General features: G+C 38.7%; 1 protein-coding gene across 6 annotated transcripts in view; it reads right to left on the reverse strand.

Annotated features, from left to right (window-relative positions):
* Positions 1-22,034, reverse strand: part of ZMYM2 (zinc finger MYM-type containing 2) — a 90,894-nt gene that overhangs the window by 63,264 nt on the left and 5,596 nt on the right. For 4 of the 6 annotated variants that reach the window (XM_082676025.1, XM_082676026.1, XM_082676027.1 and 1 more), the window contains one exon: positions 1,351-2,207. In XM_082676025.1, the coding sequence (XP_082532151.1) occupies positions 1,351-2,197 (847 nt within the window). In that variant the 5' untranslated portion in view covers positions 2,198-2,207. The remainder of the gene's footprint in view (positions 1-1,350; positions 2,208-22,034) is intronic. The other 2 variants (XM_082676028.1, XM_082676024.1) reach the window with 1 other exon arrangement.

The raw sequence follows: 22,034 nt of genomic DNA on the forward strand, positions 1-22,034 counted from the left end.
AAAACTTCTGTGTATAAATAATTTTAATGGTATGAGAAAATACAGAGTAATATTAAATGCGGGGAAACAGGAAGCAAAATTATGAAGAACTGCACTTCAACCAAGTTAAGAAATACAAAGGGAAAACACTGAAAGACAACCACTCAAAGCATTAACAACAGTGGTAACCTTTCTTCATCATTTTTTAATTATGGATTTTCCAAACATTCTTCAATAAGTACACATTACTCTCATAACCAGAAGAATAATAAGTATGAAAGGAAAAACTAGCATTTCACAGAACATTCTACATGACCTAGGTTTCAGTCATTCCTTATTATTCTCCACAATCCTAGGGTGTAAAGCTGCTCATGAGCCTAAAACGATGAAGCCTGAGAAGGACGGAGAGAAGGTACGTGAGAGACAGGCAGGCCATACAGAGGCCGGGGGCAGACACAGACACAGTCAGGAAAAGCCACACAGCTCTTCGCACAGCTTCCACAGAGCAAAGATGCCTGCAGAAAATGTTTTCAAGTAGTCAAGAAATTTACCAATCTTTAAATGTAAGAAAAAATAACAAAGTGCTAATAAGTAAAAATTATAATCAGATAGGCAGTCAAAATTAAACACAGGGAAAGTAAAAACAAATCTAAATGCAACTATACAACATATTGCTCCTTACATGTGCTATTTATCTTTTTGTTCTCTTTTTACACATAAAAGCAATACTATTAAAAATACACTAGCATAGGGCTTCCCTGGTGGCACAGTGGTTGAGAGTCCGCCTGCCAACGCAGGGGACGCGGGTTCGAGCCCTGGTCCAGGAGGATCCCACATGCTGCAGAGCAACTAAGCCCGTGCGCCACAACTACTGCTCCTGCACGCCACAACTACTGAAGCCCTTGTGCCTAGAGCCCATGCTCCACAATAAGAGAAGCCACCACAATGAGAGGCCCGCACACCACACCAAAGAGTGCCCCCCACTCGCTGCAACTGGAGAAGGCCCGTGCGCAGCAGCGAAGACACAATGCAGCCAAAAATAAATGAATTAAAAAAAAATACACTAGCATAAAGTCAGTATGTGACAAATAAGATGCCAAATTATTAGACTTTAGTGGTGCTGAATATAAAGAGTATTTTGTTTTACTTCCTTTAGACATTAATTTATCTGATTTTCTAATTATCTACAGAGAAATACTATATACACGGTTTTACATCTCTTATTAGTTAAAATTTCAAACTTAAAAGTCAATAGAATTAATATATCTTACATGAATAAACTAACCAAAGTAGCACCAATTACTATAATAAAAAAAAGAATCCACCAGTGCAAAATCCCTTCCACGGGGCAGAAGCCCCCTCCAGGCTTACCAGGATTGTGATGAGCTGCAGACTCTCCGTTCTGAAATACGTCTCCTGCCACATTCATTCTACCAGGATTAAAAGGTCCTACTGCAGTCTTGGTCTGTGAAGTTAAAGACGGGGTGTATGTTTGCATATTAACACCAAAGTTACTCGACTGCAGTCCGTTAGAGACATCTCCCAAGCTGGTATTCTGCAGTGATGTTACGTGTGTGATCATTAGGTTCATATCTCGCCCGTCAGTATTTTCTAATTGGCCATCACTCACAGAGCTGACACCTGTTTCTAAGGTCGTAACATTAGCAATCTGAATTTCAGAGTCTGGTTCTGTGGTGATACCACTATTACCCATTCCTGCATTTACCTTACTTCTTGAAAAACTGGAAGTAGAGAAATCCACATCATTGGTTCTGTTTTTAGACTCGGGTGGTCTCCGTTCAATAAAATTGGAGGAATTTTTCTCTTGCCCTTGATTTGTTTCCATGTCCTCTTCATCATCGATGACAATTGTCTCACTTACACTTCCCTTCTGAGAAGCCAATTCTTTTGAGGAAGGAAGAATTTTGGAATCATTTCCTTGTAGCTCTTCATTTTTCGATGACGTAAATGTTATGGTTCTTTGATCGGCTACCACTGGTGCAGAAGGCGGAGGAGGTTGTACAGGTTCGATAAACACAACATCATCATCATCTTCCACTGATGAGTTCTGAAATTTACTAGATCTATTCACTAAAGGGTTAGGTGGCCCACTAAATGAATTTCCTACGTCCGTGAGGCTAGCTGCCATGGCCGTCCTCCCCAGCAAAACAGGAGTCTGATCAGTCAATTCTAATCCTCCTGATGAACCTGTGTCCATGCCAAAGAACCTGTTAAGGAGATGGGAAAAAATTTTTTTTACAAATGTCACTGTATGGCTTTTGATGTTATTCTAATTCAAAAAATTTCTTAAAGGTACTTTTACTTTCTTTCTTACTCTAAATGAAAGTCATTCTTATCTAATATCCAGGAAAAATTTTATATGCATTCTGTGATCTTCTCTCATTCACTAATCATTTCATAAAGTTTACATGTGAACTTCTTGCAATATAAAAAGAAAGGTAATTATCGAATTTTCAGTAAGAATATGCAGTATGTTCCCATCTCTACCACCTCCTTTCCACCACTGCTTACCCTATAATTTTAACACTGAAAACACAGATAAATCCTTCTACACACATGTGAACAAAAATATAACTAAAATCTGATCATGAAAATCTCTTCTCTATATCTATCCCATTCATCTACTGTATTAAATAAAATGACATGATTAATCCCTAATTTCCCTTATCTTTTTTTTTTAATCCACTGTTCTCATATTCCCTGGCTCCCATAGCTGTATGATTAAATCCTTCTGAGAATCTGAAATCTTTCTTGACCCCATCTAGAAAGCTTAAATCCCCATCTGCCATGTCCTTTATATCCATGTATCAGGCCGAATAACGGCCCCAAAGAAATCAGATACTAATCCCTGGAAGCTGTAAATGTTACCTCGGATGGAAAGGGGGTCTTTGCAGAGATGATTATGGTTAAGGACTTAAAAATGAGATTACCTGGGCAGGCCCCACCTGCATCTCAAGTGGCCTCATCAACAGAGGTGCAAGGAGATTCCAGGCAACGTAAGCACAGAGGTGCCCGGAAGAGATGAAAGTGATGTAGCCAAGGAATGTTGGCAGCACCAGAACTTAAAGGAAGCAGGGAGTGAGCCCTCCCCCAGAGCCTCCTGAGCGAGTATGGCCCTGCTGACGCCCTGGTTTGAGCCCAGGGCCACTGACTTCTGACTTGTGACCTCTAGAACTGTTAAAGGAAACAAGGTCTGTTTTAAGCCACCAAGTCTGCGGCGACTTGTTACAACAGCCCTAGGAAAATATCATCCACTCCTTGGTCACATCTTCAAAGCAACCCTTGATATGGTTACAATATTTGTCCCATTTTGTGGCTTAGAGATGCTAACTAACCCAAGTCACACAGCTAGAATTCACTCCCAGGTCTCTATAACTCAACAATCCGAACTCTTCATGACTGCCATAGTTAACTCGTATTTCCGAGCACCTATTAGATATGCAGAGCTGTGCTAAAGCCAAAGAGACAGCAGACAGTTAATGGTTAAAAAAAAAAAAAAAAGGCCAAAAAAGAAAGAAAATAAGTTATTGAGCACACAGAGAGGATGAGGTCATGGGCACAGGTGGTAGTAGAACTAGTCCGGAACATGGATCACCTTAATTGCAGAGACTAAACAAGGAAAAAACCAACTAGAAGGGAAAATGAAGGGTGAGTATAGACTGCAGGTCAATTTGCGGACGGACAGATACGAGTGTGAAGTGGTTTATTCACTGCAGCCTCAGAGAAGGTGAGGAGACACCAGCTGTACAGGCATTAAGACTGGCTTAAGGGCCCCAAGGCCAACTCTTAGCTCTTCGGTAATCCTCTCTCTTATAAGGCCACTCAGCCCAGTCTCAAAACAAATGGGCTTAAGAACACTTACTGTTTCATATGTATTGCCCTTTGCTTACATTGTTATAAAAGCCTCTGGAAGGATGAGGGCAACACTAATATAAATAAGTATCACTTTGACAGACAGCTGACAGGGATGGAGAAATTATTCACTGTATATTTTGTTGCATTTTCTTAATTTTTGAGCATGATTTCTCACTTATTTTTTAAAGCTAAACTTAAATTAAAAAAAAAAAACAGGGATAGTAACAGAACGAAGAGAGAAGTACTCTACTCTGGAGTCAGAGAAGGCCTCTTCGAGCAGGCGATATCTGTGCTGAGATCTGGAGTGATGAGCAACATCTAACTGGGGGAAAACTGAGGTAAGGGCAGCTCCTGCAAAAGCCTAAAGGGAGTGAAGCTGGGAAGTTCAAGCAACAGAATAAAGGCCAATGTGGCTGGAACAAGGTAGGTGGGGAAGAACTGGATGAGATGAGATATAAAGACAAGCACAGAACTTACCAAAGGCAACAAGTAATTAACTGCATTCAACAAAGATTTATGGAGCACCCAATATCCACAAGACACTGTCTTAGACACTTGATAAAAATCAATAAACAAAACAGATAAACATCCCCGCCGTCAGAAATCATGAATTTGGGAGTTCCCTGGTGGTCTAGTGGTTAGGATTCTGGGCTTTCACTGCTAAGGCCCGTATTCAATCCCTGGTCAGGGAACTAAAATCCCACAAGCCACACAGCATGGCCAAAAAAAACAACAAAAAAACTGTGAATCACTAGGTTGTACACCTGAAACTTTTATAATATCATAAATCAACTACACCTCAATTAAGAAAAAAACAGTAGCTCAGATACATTAATTAAAAGTGCCCAAGGTTCCAAGACAACATCAGGATTCAAGCACTATGAATCAAGCTTGATTCTAAAACCCTCTTCGTTCCTCTTAAACCAAAGCTGTGTGTGTCAGGATGGAAGACATGCTAATATTGGAAAATGGGAAAAGACACATTTATATCTGCTTTAAAGAAAATGGATAATTCCATTTAAAAACTTAAGGGGTGACTATCTGCCTTACCCAACGAGCTACAAATTAAATTACCATTCCATATTCTAAGACACTTTAAATATACTTTCAAATACTAAGATATATACTACATTACCCCAGAACAGCTCCTCAGTGAGAAAGACTTCTTTATGGTAAAACAATAGCAATGTGCTGGGAAACCTTCACATAAGGCCTTCACTTAATTTTAAGTAAACATGAAAAATGTTTTAACATTACCATTACAGAAAGTTTTAAAGGTTGAAATAAGCTGAATAACATTTGATTCAAAATTTTTATAACTAATTCAATTAGGTTCTCTTAAAATACAAGTACATTCATCCAGTAATAGTTAACATTTATTTAATGCTTAGTATGAGCCAAATATTCATGATGGTTAAACATTAAACCAACACCATGAAGTAAAATCATTATCTCCCTTATTTATTTTTTTAAAAACCCAATCCTCAAAAGTAAGCTACCCAAGGGACTTCCCTGGTGGCGCAGTGGTTAAAAATCCACCTGCCAATGCAGGGGACATGGGTTCAAGCCCCGGTCCGGGAAGATCCCACATGCCGCAGAGCAGCTAAGCCCGTGCACCACAACTACTGAGCCTGGACTCTAGAGCCCACGAGCCACAACTACTGAGCCCTTGTGCCACAACTACTGAAGCCCAAGTGCCTAGAGCCCGTGCTCTGCAACAAGAGAAGCCACTGCAGTGAGAAGCCTGTGCACCGCAACGAAGAGCAGCCCCCGCTCGCCACAACTAGAGAAAGACCACGTGCCGCAACGAAGACCCAACGCAGCCAAAAATAAATAAATTTATTTAAAAAAAAAAAAAGTAAGCTGTCCAAAACCACAGCCAGGAAGTGGGAGAGGTCAGGATTTGAATATTCATAACTACTACGTAATATGTGATTAAGTATTAAATAAAATAATGTAGCACAGCTCTTATTAATTAAAAAAGGACACAGCCATTCAATAGAACAGTAACCAAATCAATATTCAAAATACACAAGTATCAAAAGAAAAATATCAAGCCCAAAGTGCCAAGCTAAAATGAGATTTTTTTCTAAAGTGGAGTATAATTGCTTTACAATGTTACGTTAGTTTCTGCTGCACAACGAAGTGAATCAGCTGTATGTATGTCCCTCCCACCCCACCGCCATCCCACCCATCTAGGTCGACACAGAGCACTGACCTGAGCTTTTTAAACACAAATGGAGCTGAACTAGTTAACATTCATTTGCCAGAAGGTAGGAAGTATCCTCATCAACAATAACAATTTTCAGAGGAATGGGGCGTAAATCTACTGAGGTTATGGAATGCAAAGGCTTTTAAAGCACGAGTTTTCTCTATCTTGTCTATGTTTTAGCATACCTAAAACAGAAGACAACAATTTCTGGGGCTTAAGCCACAACTGAATCCACAGTGCCCTCTGGTGGCTGCAAGGTATCCATTCATTCTCCTCACGAGATAACCATGGAGCAGAGAATAAGACTTTCCTTACTACACAGTTCTCTGCAGTAATCCACTTCTCAAGCAGAATAATTACTCAACCATAACAGTTATTTTCAAATCCTATACTATAAATAAATTTGGTAACTTCTATATGTCACTGAGAATATGCTTCAACTACCAAACACTCATTTAGTCCTATAAAGAAAAGAATCTGATTAAAGTTGATCATTTCTACCTTATCCAAATAAAATCTATTCCTTTTAGCCACTTTTCTACATTAAGTCAATGCTAATTAGCTATTTAACGTCAAGCAAATAACTTCACTTCTCTGGGCTTCAATTTTCCCTAGAATAAAAGGGTATAAATATAGTTCCCAGGGTTTTTCTTAGAATTTAAAGAGATAACTAACTGAATGTGAAAATCAATTAGCACAGTTAACTCCTAAAAACCACCAGGCAGTTTTTGCGTATACCTCAAGATTTCATTTTTAGGGTTCATTTTTAAGCTTCCACTCCATCATTGTTATGGACCAAATGCTTGTGTCTCCCCTCAAATTCATTTGATGAAATCCTGGCCTCCAAAGAGATGGTAGTAGGAGGCGGGGCCTCTGAGCAGTGATTAAAGTCAGGAAGGTGGAGCCCTCGTAAGTGGGATTAGGGACCATTTTGTAAAAGACACCAAGAGAGCTCCTTTCCCCCAACCATGTGAGGACACAGCAAGATGGCAGCCTGTCTATGAACCAGGAACAAGCTCTCACCACACAACCCGATCTGCAGGAGCCTTGATCACGGACTTCCCAGCCTCCAGAACTCTGAGAAATGAATGTCGGTTGTCTATGGTACTTCTGTTATACTAGCCCAAATGGACTGAGACAATCATCATAAATTATAAACGCTTTCAGCTTTATATTTTGATTCAGTGAGAATCAACATAATACTCGATGTTCTCATGAAAAAACAAAGAAAAGGTAGTTAAAAAATAAAATGTTGACATTCATAACAATAAAGTATCAGTAGTTGCTGAGAAAAGCTTATGAACTTGCAAAGAAAATCACAAAGAAAGCATTTCAAAGTGATTCAAGGAAAACATTCATCACTTTCTCATTAATAAGCCCCAGAGCTTTCTAGGTGCCATAAGAGGTACAAAGAAAGCTAAGGTGAATTACTCTCTACTCTAGAGGAAAGGGTATTATTCAACATGTGCTAATGGCACTTCTAACACTTCTGAGGCAGTATAACAAATTTTTTTTTTTTTTTTTTGCGTTACGCGGGCCTCTCACTGCTGTGGCCTCTCCCGTTGCGGAGCACAGGCTCCGGACGCGCAGGCCCAGCGGCCATGGCTCACGGGCCCAGCCGCTCCGCGGCATGTGCGATCTTCCCGGACCGGGGCACGAACCCGTGTCCCCTGCATCGGCAGGCGGACTCTCAACCACTGCGCCACCAGGGAAGCCCCAAATTAAAATTTTTAGGAATAAAATTTCTTGGGAGTTCCCTGGCAGTCCAGTGGTTAGGACTTGGCACTTTCACTGCGGTGGCCCAGGTTCAATCCCTGGTAAGGGAACTAAGATCCCGCAAGCCAAACAGCGTGGCCACAAAATAAAGAAAGAATAGGGGGCTTTCCTGGTGGCGCAGTGGTTGGGAGTCCGCCTGCCGATGCGGGGGACACGGGTTCGTGCCCCAGTCCGGGAGGATCCCACATGCCGCGGAGTGGCTGGGCCCGTGAGCCATGGCCGCTGGGCCTGCGCGTCCAGAGCCTGTGCTCCGCGGCGGGAGAGACCACCGCAGTGAGAGGCCCGCGTACCGCAAAAAAAAAAAAAAAAGAATAAAATGGGAAAAATGGATTTATAAATATATATATATCAAACCAAAAGATATCATCCAGCTTAACGGGAAATATTAAAATACTATCATTAAAGTCAAGGTTAAGGTAAGGATATTCTTTATTATTACTACACAGCACTGCTCTGGAAGTACCATCCAATGTAATAATATGAAAAAGATATAACAATTTGAAATAAGGAAAATTATCATTATATGCAAATTGTATTAGCATTACCTCAAAGACTCAAATAATTTACCCAAAAAACTACTACAGTGAGATACAGACATATCTCAGAGACATTGTGGGTTCACTTCCAGACCACCGCAAGAAAGCAAATATCGCAGTAAAGTGAGTCACATGCATTTTTTGGTTTCCCAGTGCATATAAAAGTTATGTTTACACTATACTGTTGTCTATTAAGTGTGCAACAGCATTATGTCAAACACAAGTACATACCTTAATTTTAAAATGCTGTTAGAAAAATGACACTGATAGACTTGCTCAATACACCTTCAATTTTTAACAAAAACTTTCAATTTGTAATAAAGTGCAATATCTGAGAAGTGCAATGAAACGAGGTATGCCTGTAACTTAGTCAAGTGATGGGTATAAACTTAATATGTGGAAATTAATATTAAATTAATTGGATGGTCAACTGGAGACAGAGATAAAATGTTGCTTCCATCAAAAGACCAACTAAATAAGGAGATTAAAAAAAAAAAAGACAAACCCACAAGAACAAGGAGAACAAGGGATAATTCAACAGCACCAAAACTTTGGAAGAGGGAAAGCAAAGGAGCATGACTCATTGTAACCGACTCAGCACACCTCAAAAACCCACGGTAAATAAAGTTTTGAAATGACTGGATTACAAACGAAGTTAAACTTATAGTCAACATTCACTTCTCATAAAGTAGGAAGTATCTTGATCAACATAATTTTTAGAAGAATAAGGCAACAGGTCCTCACAGGTCCTTAAAAACAGATGTAGACAGATGTCACCCAAAATGGCAGCATTAGAAGTTCTGGGTATGGGTCCCCTTACCTGAGTAACTAATGAGCTGGACAGAGGGACTGGAAGCAATCTCTGGGGTCTCTGCACCTGACTGGACACTAAGCGCCAGGGGAGTGTGTGAAGAAGAGGCTGTTGCTCACTTTAAGTGGGTGAGCATCCCCCACCTTCCTCCCCCCAGGTCGGCCAAGGGGACAGCACCTGCAGTCCTCCGGGGTCTGGCTGAACACAGGACTGGCGGTGAGGGACTTCCAACAAAATCTGGGATTGTGGCTTGGGCTCCTCTTGGCCTCGGCCCTCTGGGCAGCAGAAGCATTCCCAGTAGCATCTCTCAGATTTAATGAACCACAACCCTGTACAATGTTCTTCTTCTTTTCTACCAGACGTTTACAAAAACTTTTTGTCAGGTCACTAGCTCACCACAGGGGTGATAGAACATTAACTTCAAGGACACAAGCAGCAAGAAGTTCACACTCTGCAAAAAAAATGTTTAAAAAGTCAAAAATAAACAGCTCCATCCCCAAGGAAAAATCAGCAATCTAAGGAGCATAAGATATCCAGAGGTATAATATTCTCAGAATGGTATAAACACACAAAGAAACAGAAAAGTATGCCCTATTCACAGGAATAAAAGAATTAGAAACCATCCCTGAGGAATCCCAAATACTGGAGTAACTAGCCAAAAACATTAAATCAGGACTTCCCTGGTGGCCCAGTGGCTAAGACTCTGTGCTCCCAACGCAGGGGGCCCGAGTTCAATCCCTGGTCAGGGAACTAGATCCTGTACGCCACAACTAAAAGAGCCCGCATGCTGCAATTAAGACCTCACACAGCCAAATAAATAAATAAATATTTAAAAAAAAAAATTAAGTCAACTACCTTAAATATGCTCAATGAGCTAACAGAGAGCATGGACAAAGAATTAAAGGAAATCCAAAAACAAGGTATGGACAAAATGAAAACATAAATAAACAGATACAAATCATAAAAAGTAACCAAACAGGGACTTCCCTAGTGGTCCAGTGGTTAAGATTCCAGGCTTCCAGGGCTTCCCTGGTGGTTCAGTGGTTAAGAATCCGCCTGCCAATGCAGGGGACACAGGTTTGAGCCCTGGTCCAGGAAGATCCCACGTGCCGTGGAGCAACTAAGCCTGTGAGCCACAACTACTGAGCCTGTGCTCTAGAGCCCGCGAGCCACAACTACTGAGCCCATGCGCCTAGAGCCCAAGCTCCACCACAATGAGAAGCCTGCAGACCCAACACAGCCATAAATAAATGAATAAATTTATATTTAAAAAAAAAAAAAAGATTCCACGCTTCCAATGCAGGGGGCACGGGTTCAATCCCTGGTTGGGGAACTGAGATCCCGCAAGCCATGTGGCATAGCCAAAAAAAAAAAAAAAAAAAAGTAACCAAACAGCTGAAGAGGGTGTGGACAAAAGTGAACCCTCCTGCACTGTTGGTGGGACTGTAGATTGGTGCAGCCACTGTGGAGAACAGTATGGAGGTTCCTTAGAAAACTAAAAATAGAACTACCATATGATCCAGCAATACCACTCCTGGGCACACATCTGGAAAAGATAAAAACTCTCAGTCAAAAAGATACGTGCACCTCAGTGTTCATAGCAGCACTGTTTACAATAGCCAAGACATGGAAGCAACCTAAGTGTCCATCGACAGGTGAATGAATAAAGAAGATGTGGTACATATATGCAATGGAATATTACTCAGCGAGAAGAAAGAATGAAATAACGCCATTTGCAACAACATGGATGGACCCACAGATTATCATACTAAGTGAGGGAAGTCAAACAGAGAAAAACAAATATCACTTGGTATCACTTACTTGTGGAATCTAAAAAAATGATACAAATGAACTTATTTATAAAACAGAAAGACTCATAGACAGAGAAAATAACTTATGGTTACCAAAAGGGAAATGGGGGGGGGATAAATTAGGAGTTTCGGATTAACAGATACATGCTACTTTTATATATAAAATAGATAAACACTACTTTTATAATAAATACACACTACTCTTATACATAAAATAGATAAACAAGGACCCGCTGTATAGCACAGGGAACTATACTCAATATCTTGTAATAACCTATAATGGAGAAAAATATGAAAAATATATATATGTATAACTGAATCACTTCGCTGTATACCTGAAACTAACACAACATTGTAAATCAACTATACTTCAATTAAAAAAAAAAAAGTAGCCAAACAGAAATTCTGGAGATGAAAAATATAATAGCAGAAATGAAGAACTCACTGGAGGGGATCAACAGCAGATCTGAGCAAGCAGAAGAAAGAATCAGTAAACTGAAAGGCAGAATAATTAAAATTATCCAGTCTGAGGAGAAGGAAAAAAAGAATGAAGAAAAATGAACAGAGCCTGCAGGATCTGTGAAACACCACCATGTGCACCAACACATGTAACATAAAAAGAGAAGAAAAGGACAAAAAATATATTTGAACACACAATGGCTGTAAACTTCCCGAATATGATGAAGACGCATATACACACCCAAGAAGCTCAACAAACTTCAAGCCAGTTAAGCTCAAAGATAGCCACACCAAGACAGGTAATAATCAAATTGTGGACCCGACAGTAAAAGAGAATTTTGAAACTAAGAGACAAGTGACTCATCATATGCAATGGATTCTCAAAAAGATTTGGATCATCAGTATATTTCTCATCCAAAACCATGGAAGCCAAAAGCTATGGCATGACATTTAAAAAGATGAACAACAACAACAAAATCTGTCAACCAAGAATTCTATATCCAACAAAAAAACTCCTCCAAAATTAAGGAGAAATTAAGACGTTTCCAGATAAACAAAAGGGAATTTATTACCAGCAGACCTACCCAACGTGAAAAGCTAAAGGGAATCCTTCAGGCAAAAATAAAAACACACCATAGAGTAAACTGAAGCCATAGGAAATAAAGAATACAAATGAATACATAAATATATATATAAAGTAAATACAGAAAATCACTAGAAAGCCAGTATTAATGTACTTTTGGTTTATAACTACTTTTTTCCCTATGATTTAAAAGGCAAATGCATAAAACAATAATTATCAATATGTTAATGAGGGACTTCTCTGGTGGTGCAGTGGTTAAGAATCCATCTGCCAATGCAGGGGACATGGGTTCGAGCCCCGGTCCAGGAAGACCCCACGTGCCACAGAGCAACTAAGCCCATGCGCCACAACTACTGAAGCCCACTCGCTCTAGGGCCCGCATGCCTCAACTACTGAGCCCGCATTCTGCAACTACTGAAGCCTGCGCACCTAGAGCCCGTACTCCACAACAAGAGGCCACCGCAATGAGAAGCCCGCACACCGCAATGAAGAGTAGACCCCACTCAACGCAACTAGAGAAAGCCAGTATGCAGCAACAAAGACCCAACACAGCCAAACAAATAAAATAAACTTATTTTTTTTAATTTAAAAGGATCAAAATGATACAGTATTTTTTCTAATCACAATGGAATGGAATTAGAAATAACAGAAGCATAAATGAAAAATCACAAATAGGTAGAAATTAACACACTTAAACAACCAATGGGTCAAAGAAGAAATCACTAGGGAAAGTGAAGAAATACTTTGAAACAAAAAACAAAAACACAACATATCAAAACTTAAGGGATGCAATGGGGCTTCCCTGGTGGCGCAGTGGTTGAGAATCTGCCTGCCAATGCAGGGGACATGGGTTCAAGCCCTGGTCTGGGAAGATCCGACATGCTGCGGAGCAACTGGGCCCATGAGCCACAACTACTGAGCCTGCGCATCTGGAGCCTGTGCTCCGCAACAAGAGAGGCCGCGACAGTGAGAGGCCGCGCACTGCAATGAAGAGTGGCCCCCGCTTGCCGCAACTAGAGAAAGCCCTCGCACAGAAATGAAGACCCAACACAGCCAAATTAATTAATTAATTAATTTAAAAAACTTAAGGGATGCAATGAAAGCTGTGCTCAGCAGAAAACTTATTGCTATTAATGCCTACGTTAAAAATCTCAAATCAATAAACAAACTTTACACCTTAAGAAACCAGAAAAAGAGCAAACTAAAGCTAGCAGAAAGAATGCAGTAATAAAGATGAGTACAGATAAACAAAACAGAAAGCAGAAAAATACAGAAAAAAAATAAGTAGTTCCTTGAAAATATTAAATCTTTAGCTAGTATGACAAAGAAACAAAATCTCAAATTATTAAAACCAGAAACGAACGGAATTCCCTGGGGGTCCAGTGGTTAGGACTTGGCGCTTTCACTGGTCAGGGAACTAAGATCCCACAAGCCATGTGGTGCGGCCAAAAACAAAGAAAGAAAGTAATTGATATGTGAATAGCAGACCAAAAATAAAAAAGTTAAAAAAAAAATCAGAAATGAAAATAAGATATCACTACTGATTTTACAGAAATGAATAAGAGAACGTTATGAGCAATTATATGCCAACAAACTGGATAACCAAGATAAAATGGACAAATTCCTAATACAAACTACCAAAACTGACTCAAGAATAAATACAAACTCTGAATAGAATTATAATATGCAAAGAGATTGAATCAGTAATCAAAAATCTCCCAACAAAGAAACCAGGACCAGAGGGGTTCACAGGTGAATTCTACCAAACATTTAAAGATGAATTAACACTGATCCTTCTCAAATTCTTCCCAGTGATGCTATGCTCAACATCATCCGTCATTAGGCAAATGCAAATCAAAACCAGGAAACATGTCACATCCATTAGGATGCCTACTATCAAAACAAACAAAAAGTAACACGTATTAGTGAAGAGAAACTGGTTGGTTGGTTGGTTGGTTGGTTGAAGAAACTTGATCCCTTGTGCACTGCTGATGGGACTGTAAAAAGGTGCAGCAGCTATAGAAAACAGCATGGAGGTTACTCAAGCAATTAAAAATTGAATTACCATAAGATTCAGCAATCCAACTCTGGGTATACTATATCCAAAATAACTAAAATCAAGATCTCGAAGAGATACTTGCATGTTTATGTTCACAGCAGCATTATTCATAATAGCCAAAAGGTAGATGCAACCAAAAGTTCCACGAGCAGATGAATGTATAAACCAAATGTGGTACATACGTACAATGGAATATTATTCAGCATTAAAAAGAAAGGAAATCCTGTTATATGCTACAGCAATGATGTACCTTGAGATCACTACTATGCTAAGTGAAAAAAGATCACACATAAATGATATAATGTATCTCAAGAAGTCAAAAATCATACAAATAGAAAGTAGGATGGTGCTGAGGAGCAAATGTGGAACTGTTTAATCGTTAGTTTCGGCTTTTCAAGATGAAAAAGTTCTGGAGATCTGCTGCACAATAATGTGAATATACTTAACACTACTGATCTATACACTTAAAAATGGCCAAGATGATAAATTTTATGATGTGTTTTTTTACCACAGTTAAAAGTAAAAATTAAAAAAAAAAAATGAGATACCATTTCACAGCAATGAAGATGGATTTTTTGATTGTTTGTTTGTTTGTTTGTTTGATTTTGGCTGTGCCATTCGGCATGTGGGATCTTAGTTCCTCGACAAGGGATCAAACCCATGCCCCCTGTTGTGGAAGCACGAAGTCTTAACCACTGGACCACCAGGAAGTCCCTGAATGTTTTGTTTTGTTTTGTTTTAATAAATTTATTTATTTATTTATTGGCTGCGTTGCGTCTTTGCTGCTGTGCGCAGGCTTTCTCTAGTTGCGGCGAGCGGGAGCTACTCTTCGTTGTGGTGCGCGGGCATCTCCTTGTGGTGGCTTCTCTTGTTGCAGAGTATGGGCTCTAGGTGCACTGGCTTCAGTAGTTGTGGCACGTGGGCTCAGTAGCTGTGGCATGTGGGCTCTAGAGTGCAGGCTCAGTAGTTGTGGCGCACAGGCTTAGTTGTTCCACGCCATGTGGGATATCCTGGACCAAGTCTCGAACCCACGTCCCCTGCACTGGCAGGCAGATTCTTAACCACTGCGCCACCAGGGAGGCCCTGGATGTTATTTTTATTTATTTATTTTTTTGTGATACGTGGGCCTCTCACTGTCGTGGCCTCTCCCGTTGTGGAGCACAGGCTCCGGACGCGCAGGCTCAGCGACCATGGCTCACGGGCCCAGCCGCTCCGCAGCATGTGGGATTCTCCCAGACTGGGGCACGAACCCGTGTCCCCTGCATCGGCAGGCGGACTCTCAACCACTGCATCACCAGGGAACCCCTGGATGTTATTTTTTAAAAAAGGAAAATAACAAGTCCTGGAGAGACGTACAAAAATTAGTTATATGTAGAATTAACATATGAGCAGTCAATTCCACGCCTAGATTTATTTATATACATATATACAAAAGAACTGAAAGCCAGGACTCAAATGGATACTTGCATCCCAATGTTCACAGCAGTCTTATTCGCAATGACCAAAAGGTAGAATGAGCCCAAGGGTCCATCAACAAATGAATGGATAAACAAAATGTAGGCATACAATGGAATATTATTCAGTCCTAAAAAGGAAAGAAATTCTGATATATGCCACAACATAGATGAACCTTGCAAACATGCTAGGTGAAATAAGCCAGGCACAAAATGGCAAACATTTTAAGATTCTACTTATTTAAGGTACCTACAATAGGCAATTTCATAGAGACAGAAGGTAGAAGAGACGTCACTAGGAGCTGTGGTAAAGAGGCACCGGGCATTATGTTTAATGAGTATGATGCTTATGTTCGGGAATGATGAAAAGGCTCTGGAATTAACAGTGGTGATTTTTAAAAGACACTTATGAATATACTTAATACCACTGAACTATACATCTAAAAAAGGTAAAAACGGTAAATTTTATGTTAATACATTTTACCAGAATTTTTTCTGAAAAAACAAAATAGAAGATTCCTCTATGGGGGAAAAAAATACCAAACATACGACAATGATTAACTACAAAGGAAATATTTGCAACTCATATCCTAAAAAAATGAAGACAAAGAGGTCCTACAATGAGATAAACCAACAACCAGTGAGAATAAAGGACCAAAAAGATGTGAACAGAGTTCACAAGAAAAGAAAATACAAATGTCTCTTAAATATATGAAATATTTAAGAGAAATCCAAGGTAAAACTCTAAAGGGCCACCAATTTTCTCCTAACACACTGACAAAAATCAAAAGGTTTAACCGTGTACTCTCATAGTGTAAATCAGTGTAAACTGGTACAACTTCTACTGACAGCAACTCAAAAAAATATTTCTTTGACCAAGCAATTCCACTTCTAGACATTCTTCCTACAGATATCATCTCATGTTTTTAAGAACAAAATGTAGAAAGACATTCATTGTAAACTTAAAAGACTGAAACACCCTAAATGTCTCTCAACAGACAACTGATAAAATGAATGACAATAAAGACAAACAGTGAAACATTAGGCAGCCTTGGAAACAACTGAGGCAGCTCTCAACATACTTCCACACTAACATGGAACCACCTCTCCCATAAAATAAATGCAAGTAAGGCACCTAACAAAGGATAAACACACGCACCATGAGCACGCGCACACATGCACAGAATAACTCTACATAAACGGCCAAGAAAACGACAACAGTGGTTTGCTTCTAAGGAAGAGAACTGTGTGGATGGAGAGGGGGGAGTCTTCCTTTTTTGTTTTGTTTCGTTTTTTCACCTTTCTACCCTTTTTACTTTTTAAATTTGGTACCATATGTATCTATTCTGGTATTTAGTTAGGATTTCACTGAATTTAGAGATATTTGAAGACAAAAATATTAATTTTTTTACATTATTGAAGTCTTCCCATCCAGATATATGTAAATCTGTCCATTCTGGTTTTCTCGTATGTCCTACTGTATTATTTTACAATTTCCTTCATAAAAGTCTTGCATATTCATTATAATTGCTCCTATTTCTTGCAATAGTGAAATGGATTTTTCCCATTACATTATAAAATGTTTACATAGCAAAGAAGCACCATAAGTAAGGTATAAAATTTTACAAAAGATACATATTATGTTATATATAATATATAATGTGTATATATACTTGTAATCGATATAACAAGAACTGATATCCATTCTTTAGAAAGAACATAAATTAAATTGACAAAACCTTAACTATTTGAGAACATCCAGTATTGTCAAGAATGTGGAGAAACTAGTAGAAAGGGTAGTCAGTACTGTGGTCCAGTGGAAGGCAATTAGGCAGTACCTATAAAAACATGTAATATGCACATACTGACTCAGTAATTCCTATTCTCCAGAATCTCCCCCAGAGAAAACACACATGAACCCAAAGAAACTACTACATGTATATTTCATGCAGAATTTTATATGTAACAAAAAATTCCAAATAGACTAAATGTCTACCAACAGAATAGCTAAACTGTTAAATCCATGTCATGAAGTATCACACAACAGTTTAAAGAGACCTTTACATACTAACTCAGAAAAATGTCTAAGACATACCACTAAGTGAAAAAAGCAAGTCGCAGAAAGATACATGTTTTTAAAATGCCCATATAAATTTACTTTATTACTCTTACAGGTACATGTTAGTATATGCACAAAAAGGATTTATAGTAATACACACTAAACTGATGCTACCACTAACCTCTGGGGAGTGAGCAAAGGGGACAGGGGTCAGTGATAGATGAACACAGATTATGACCTCTGCATATGACCTCATGCTGCTTACCATCTAGCTACGAAATCATTTTATAACATATCTTTATCAGAGATCCACAACAATGCTACTCTGGCTTTAGAAGCTGACAGGAATCATTTAATTAACATACTAAAAATCCATTCAAGGGCTATGACAGCGTCTAAACAAAAATCCCTTTTGATCTAGTTAATTAATTAATTAATTAATTGATTCAGGTTAGCTCTAGGGCACAGAATTTCTGGGGTAAGGAATAATCTCTTCTTTCCCATAGGACCAACTTTAACTGCAATGTACTTTCAAGTAATTTTAACTTCCTTTGGGGATCTCATCCACTCCCATGATTTTAAATAATACCTCAACGTCCCAGAGTCCTTAATTTATCTCAATCAAGATGTTTCAAAGCCCCAAACTGCCTACTCCCTACATCTAGTTACTCAAGCATGCTCTTTCACTCCTCATCTACCCCTCCTCCAGTCTCTGCCACTTGGGGATGTTATGTGTCTAGCTAGTCATACCAGAAGTCTGGAGGCCTTAATTTCTTCTCCATTCTTCACCTACACCCATGCCATCCCCAATTCCTATCCTACTTCCAAAATAAATCTTGAAACTGTCCACTTTTAACCATCTCTTCTAACACTCCTCTAGCCCTAGAAATTCATCACCATTTTTCTGTTGGATTACTGACATCACCTACTATATTCCCCAGACTATCTAAAGATCTTTTTAAAAATTAAATCAGACTACATCAATTGCTTCTTCCGCGGCTTTCCAGTCTACTTCCGTTATAAGACTCCTGCCTGATCTGACCCTGCCTTCAGGACAGGCTCAGTTTCAGCACCACTCTTCCCACCTTGCTCATTAAGCTTCTGCTGAACTAATGCTACCACATTACCCTCTATCATATAGAACTGAGGCTTGTGACCTGCTCTAATACACTGATTAGTAGAATTCAAACATTAATCAGCTGAAGACTTTGGCAACATAAGGATAGGGAAGCAATTATCGAAAATGTTGACTGTTGATAACAATATATATGCAAAATTATTAGTATGATGAGCAGGAAAAAATCATCATGGGATTATGGGGGAACTTACACTTTCTATGTCACATACTTCTTTATTACTTGATTGTAAGGGCACATTTTATCTTCATAACCAAAATACTAAGAAGTGCCCTTTCTGATATGCATACAGCTACTCATTTCTGTAGGTCACCGATTATGCTTCATTGTTTACAGTTATTCATGTACATGACTGTCTCCACAAACTGAACACTGAGAATCTACCTTAAAAAAATCACATATTACGCATTTCCTAATTGATTTCTTCTTTTTAAGGGTTTTAAAGCCCAGGCTTAGTTTGTAAGTTTGTATTTTGTTTCACATGCCAGCAAGAATCCCTGAAGATTTTGGAAAGTGAGTGATGTGATCAGACTGGGCTTTAGGGAAAATTAATCTGGCTGTAGACTGGAGAAAGAAATAGGATGAAAGTGCCTTGTAAATATAACTCCCACTTTCTAACAAGATGGACTAAGGTCAAAGTACAAAACAAAACAAGAGAGGGCTAAGTACCTTAGGAAATAAGGATACAGAAAGGTCTCCATATTTGAATCTAATGAGGGGAAGTGAAGGAGATCATCAGAAGTATAAGATAATGTTAAGTTCAAAGTCCCAGAAGTCAATAGAGTTGCAAGGAATATAATAAATTTCAAATCTTACAGAATTAAGACCAAAAAAAAGGCACTTAAGATTTGAAAATTAAGTCACTAGTGACCTCAAAACAGCAGATTTGGTATATGTTGAGAGTGCAAATCAGTGAGTTTCTTTGGAAAAGTACAGGAAAAGGAAGTTTGGGAAAGGTACAGAGATTCTGGAGGAGAGAGCATGTTAGCACACTTAAAAGACTAATGAAGGAGCCGTCAGAGAGAAGGCTGTGAACAGGAACGTAATTCCTTCTATCGCATGAGCATTCACTGAGTTTACTGTCCCACTGGTGGCAACAAATTCATGATGTTTGCTCTATATAAACAGGGAAGAACTGTAGCTGCTGTTAACTGAGCACCTACTATTGGCCAATCACATTCTCTGTATTACTTTTAACCCACCTAACAGCAATCTCAAGAAAGCAGGCAGTACTATACTTATTTGTCATGAGTAAATTAAGGCTTAGAGGTTAAATGACTTATCAGAGACCACAAATTGGTAAATGGTGGAGCAAAAATGATTTTTAACGGTTTTACTGAGGCATAATTTATATAAAATAAAATTTATTTTAAGTGAAATTTGATAATTTTCAGCAAATTTCTTCCATGATCTCACCAAATTCAAAAGTTTAATAAAATCTGGATACGCCTCATATAAATACAGCAAAATTAGACTTACAACATAGGATGCTTTTTCAGATACTGTGTGGTAATTTTTCTTTTTTTTAATGCAAAAGGAAGTTAGGAAAGGCAAATGAACACTTAAGTCCAAGAGGAAGATAGGATGAAATGAAGACAACAAGGAAGAGTGGCAGTCAGGAGCCTGTGTCATGGAAGAAAAAGACCAACTTCAACACAAGCTTTGATGGGCAACAAAAACTGTTCGCAGATATAGAATGTAATGACTTCCTGGAAAAAGGACTTCACAGTATTAAAACAGACATACAAAAATAAACATAGAGAGTGAGACAATATTCATAGTAATAAAAGTTGTAAAGCTAAAACAAGTTTAATTTTAAAGCGACAAATTTATATAATTAAAACAAGAGCAAATTTTTCACTACTTCAAAACAAACAAACAGGACTTCCCTGGTGGCGCAGTGGTTAAGAATCGCCTGCCAATGCAGGGGACACAGATTCAATCCTGGTCTAGCAGAGCAACTAAGTCCGTGAGCCACAACTACTGAGCCCGCACGACACAACTACTGAAGCCCACACACCTAGAGCCCGTACTCTGCAATGAAGAGTAGCCCCCACTCGCCCCAACTAGAGAAAAGCCGCGTGCAGCAACGAAGACCCAGCGCAGCCAGAAATTAATTAATTATTTTTTAAAAAAAGAATTTAGGGAAAAAAACAAACATACAAACATGGACATACAAAAATTCAGATACCACATGAGGGCCAGAAATAATCAAAATAAACTAAAATAATTAAAATAAAACAAGCTTCAAAGAAAAAAATACCAATAGAAATCTAAAACAAAAAGACAAGATAAAAATTTCATTTAACCTAAATTTTCACTTCCACTCTAACATTTCTTTACTTCCACAGAACTGGAAACAAAATTCACTAATCTGATAATCATTGAGGCCACCCCAAATGAGCATTAGCACCAAAGAAACTGCTAACCAACATTAACAGATCACATCTTTTATGACTACCTGATATATAATAGATAGTATACGATACACAATTTGTTGAATAAATGATTTCCACAGTACCCTGATTACCCTGAACTATTCTCAGTCTGGTCCAGCTCAATAGTCCAAGAAACACCGCTCTTCCTAGGCAAAAGATATACCTCTTTGAAACAAATGATTATGAAACTGTTCCAGTATTACAAAGTTTCTTTAATGTTTTTAAGTTACAAAACCATAATTTCAGATTAAATTCTTACAATTAATAAAGGAATCTAGGCTACTACAGAAAAAGTAACATATACATGGCACTGCTATGAAGTAAAACAACTAAGTTGTTTCATTGTATTAGTCACATTTTACAAACTTTCTTCTGTCTGAAACCTCTAACTGCACATCACAATTTTACTTAAAATATTTACTCAAAAAGTATTTTTCTTTTTTTGGCCGTGCTGCACAGCATGTGGGATCTTACCCCCATCAGGAATCACACCCACAGCCCCTGCAGTTGAAGCACGGAGTCTTAACCACTGGACCGCCAGGGAAGTCCTAAGTATTTTTCTTATCCAATCAAAATGTATAGTTAGAAAAAAAATGTTTATTGCAAGAACTATAACAGATCCTTCCCAAAAATTTTAATGAGGTTGCAACAATTAATCCTATTCCTAGTAAATTTATCTTAAATCACAATTTAATATCAGAATCACACTAAAATATTTAATAATTTAAGGATAAAATACTTTAAATTCACAAAAACAAATCTGACCTTCAAATTCACTAGGAACATAGAGAGAAAAATATCTAGAACCCTCTGGGGAAGAGAAATCTGACCCCTGGCACCCTATT

Source organism: Grampus griseus, assembly GCF_964374135.1.
Source record: "Grampus griseus genome assembly, chromosome: 18".
In the NCBI taxonomy this organism is placed as follows: domain Eukaryota; kingdom Metazoa; phylum Chordata; class Mammalia; order Artiodactyla; family Delphinidae; genus Grampus; species Grampus griseus.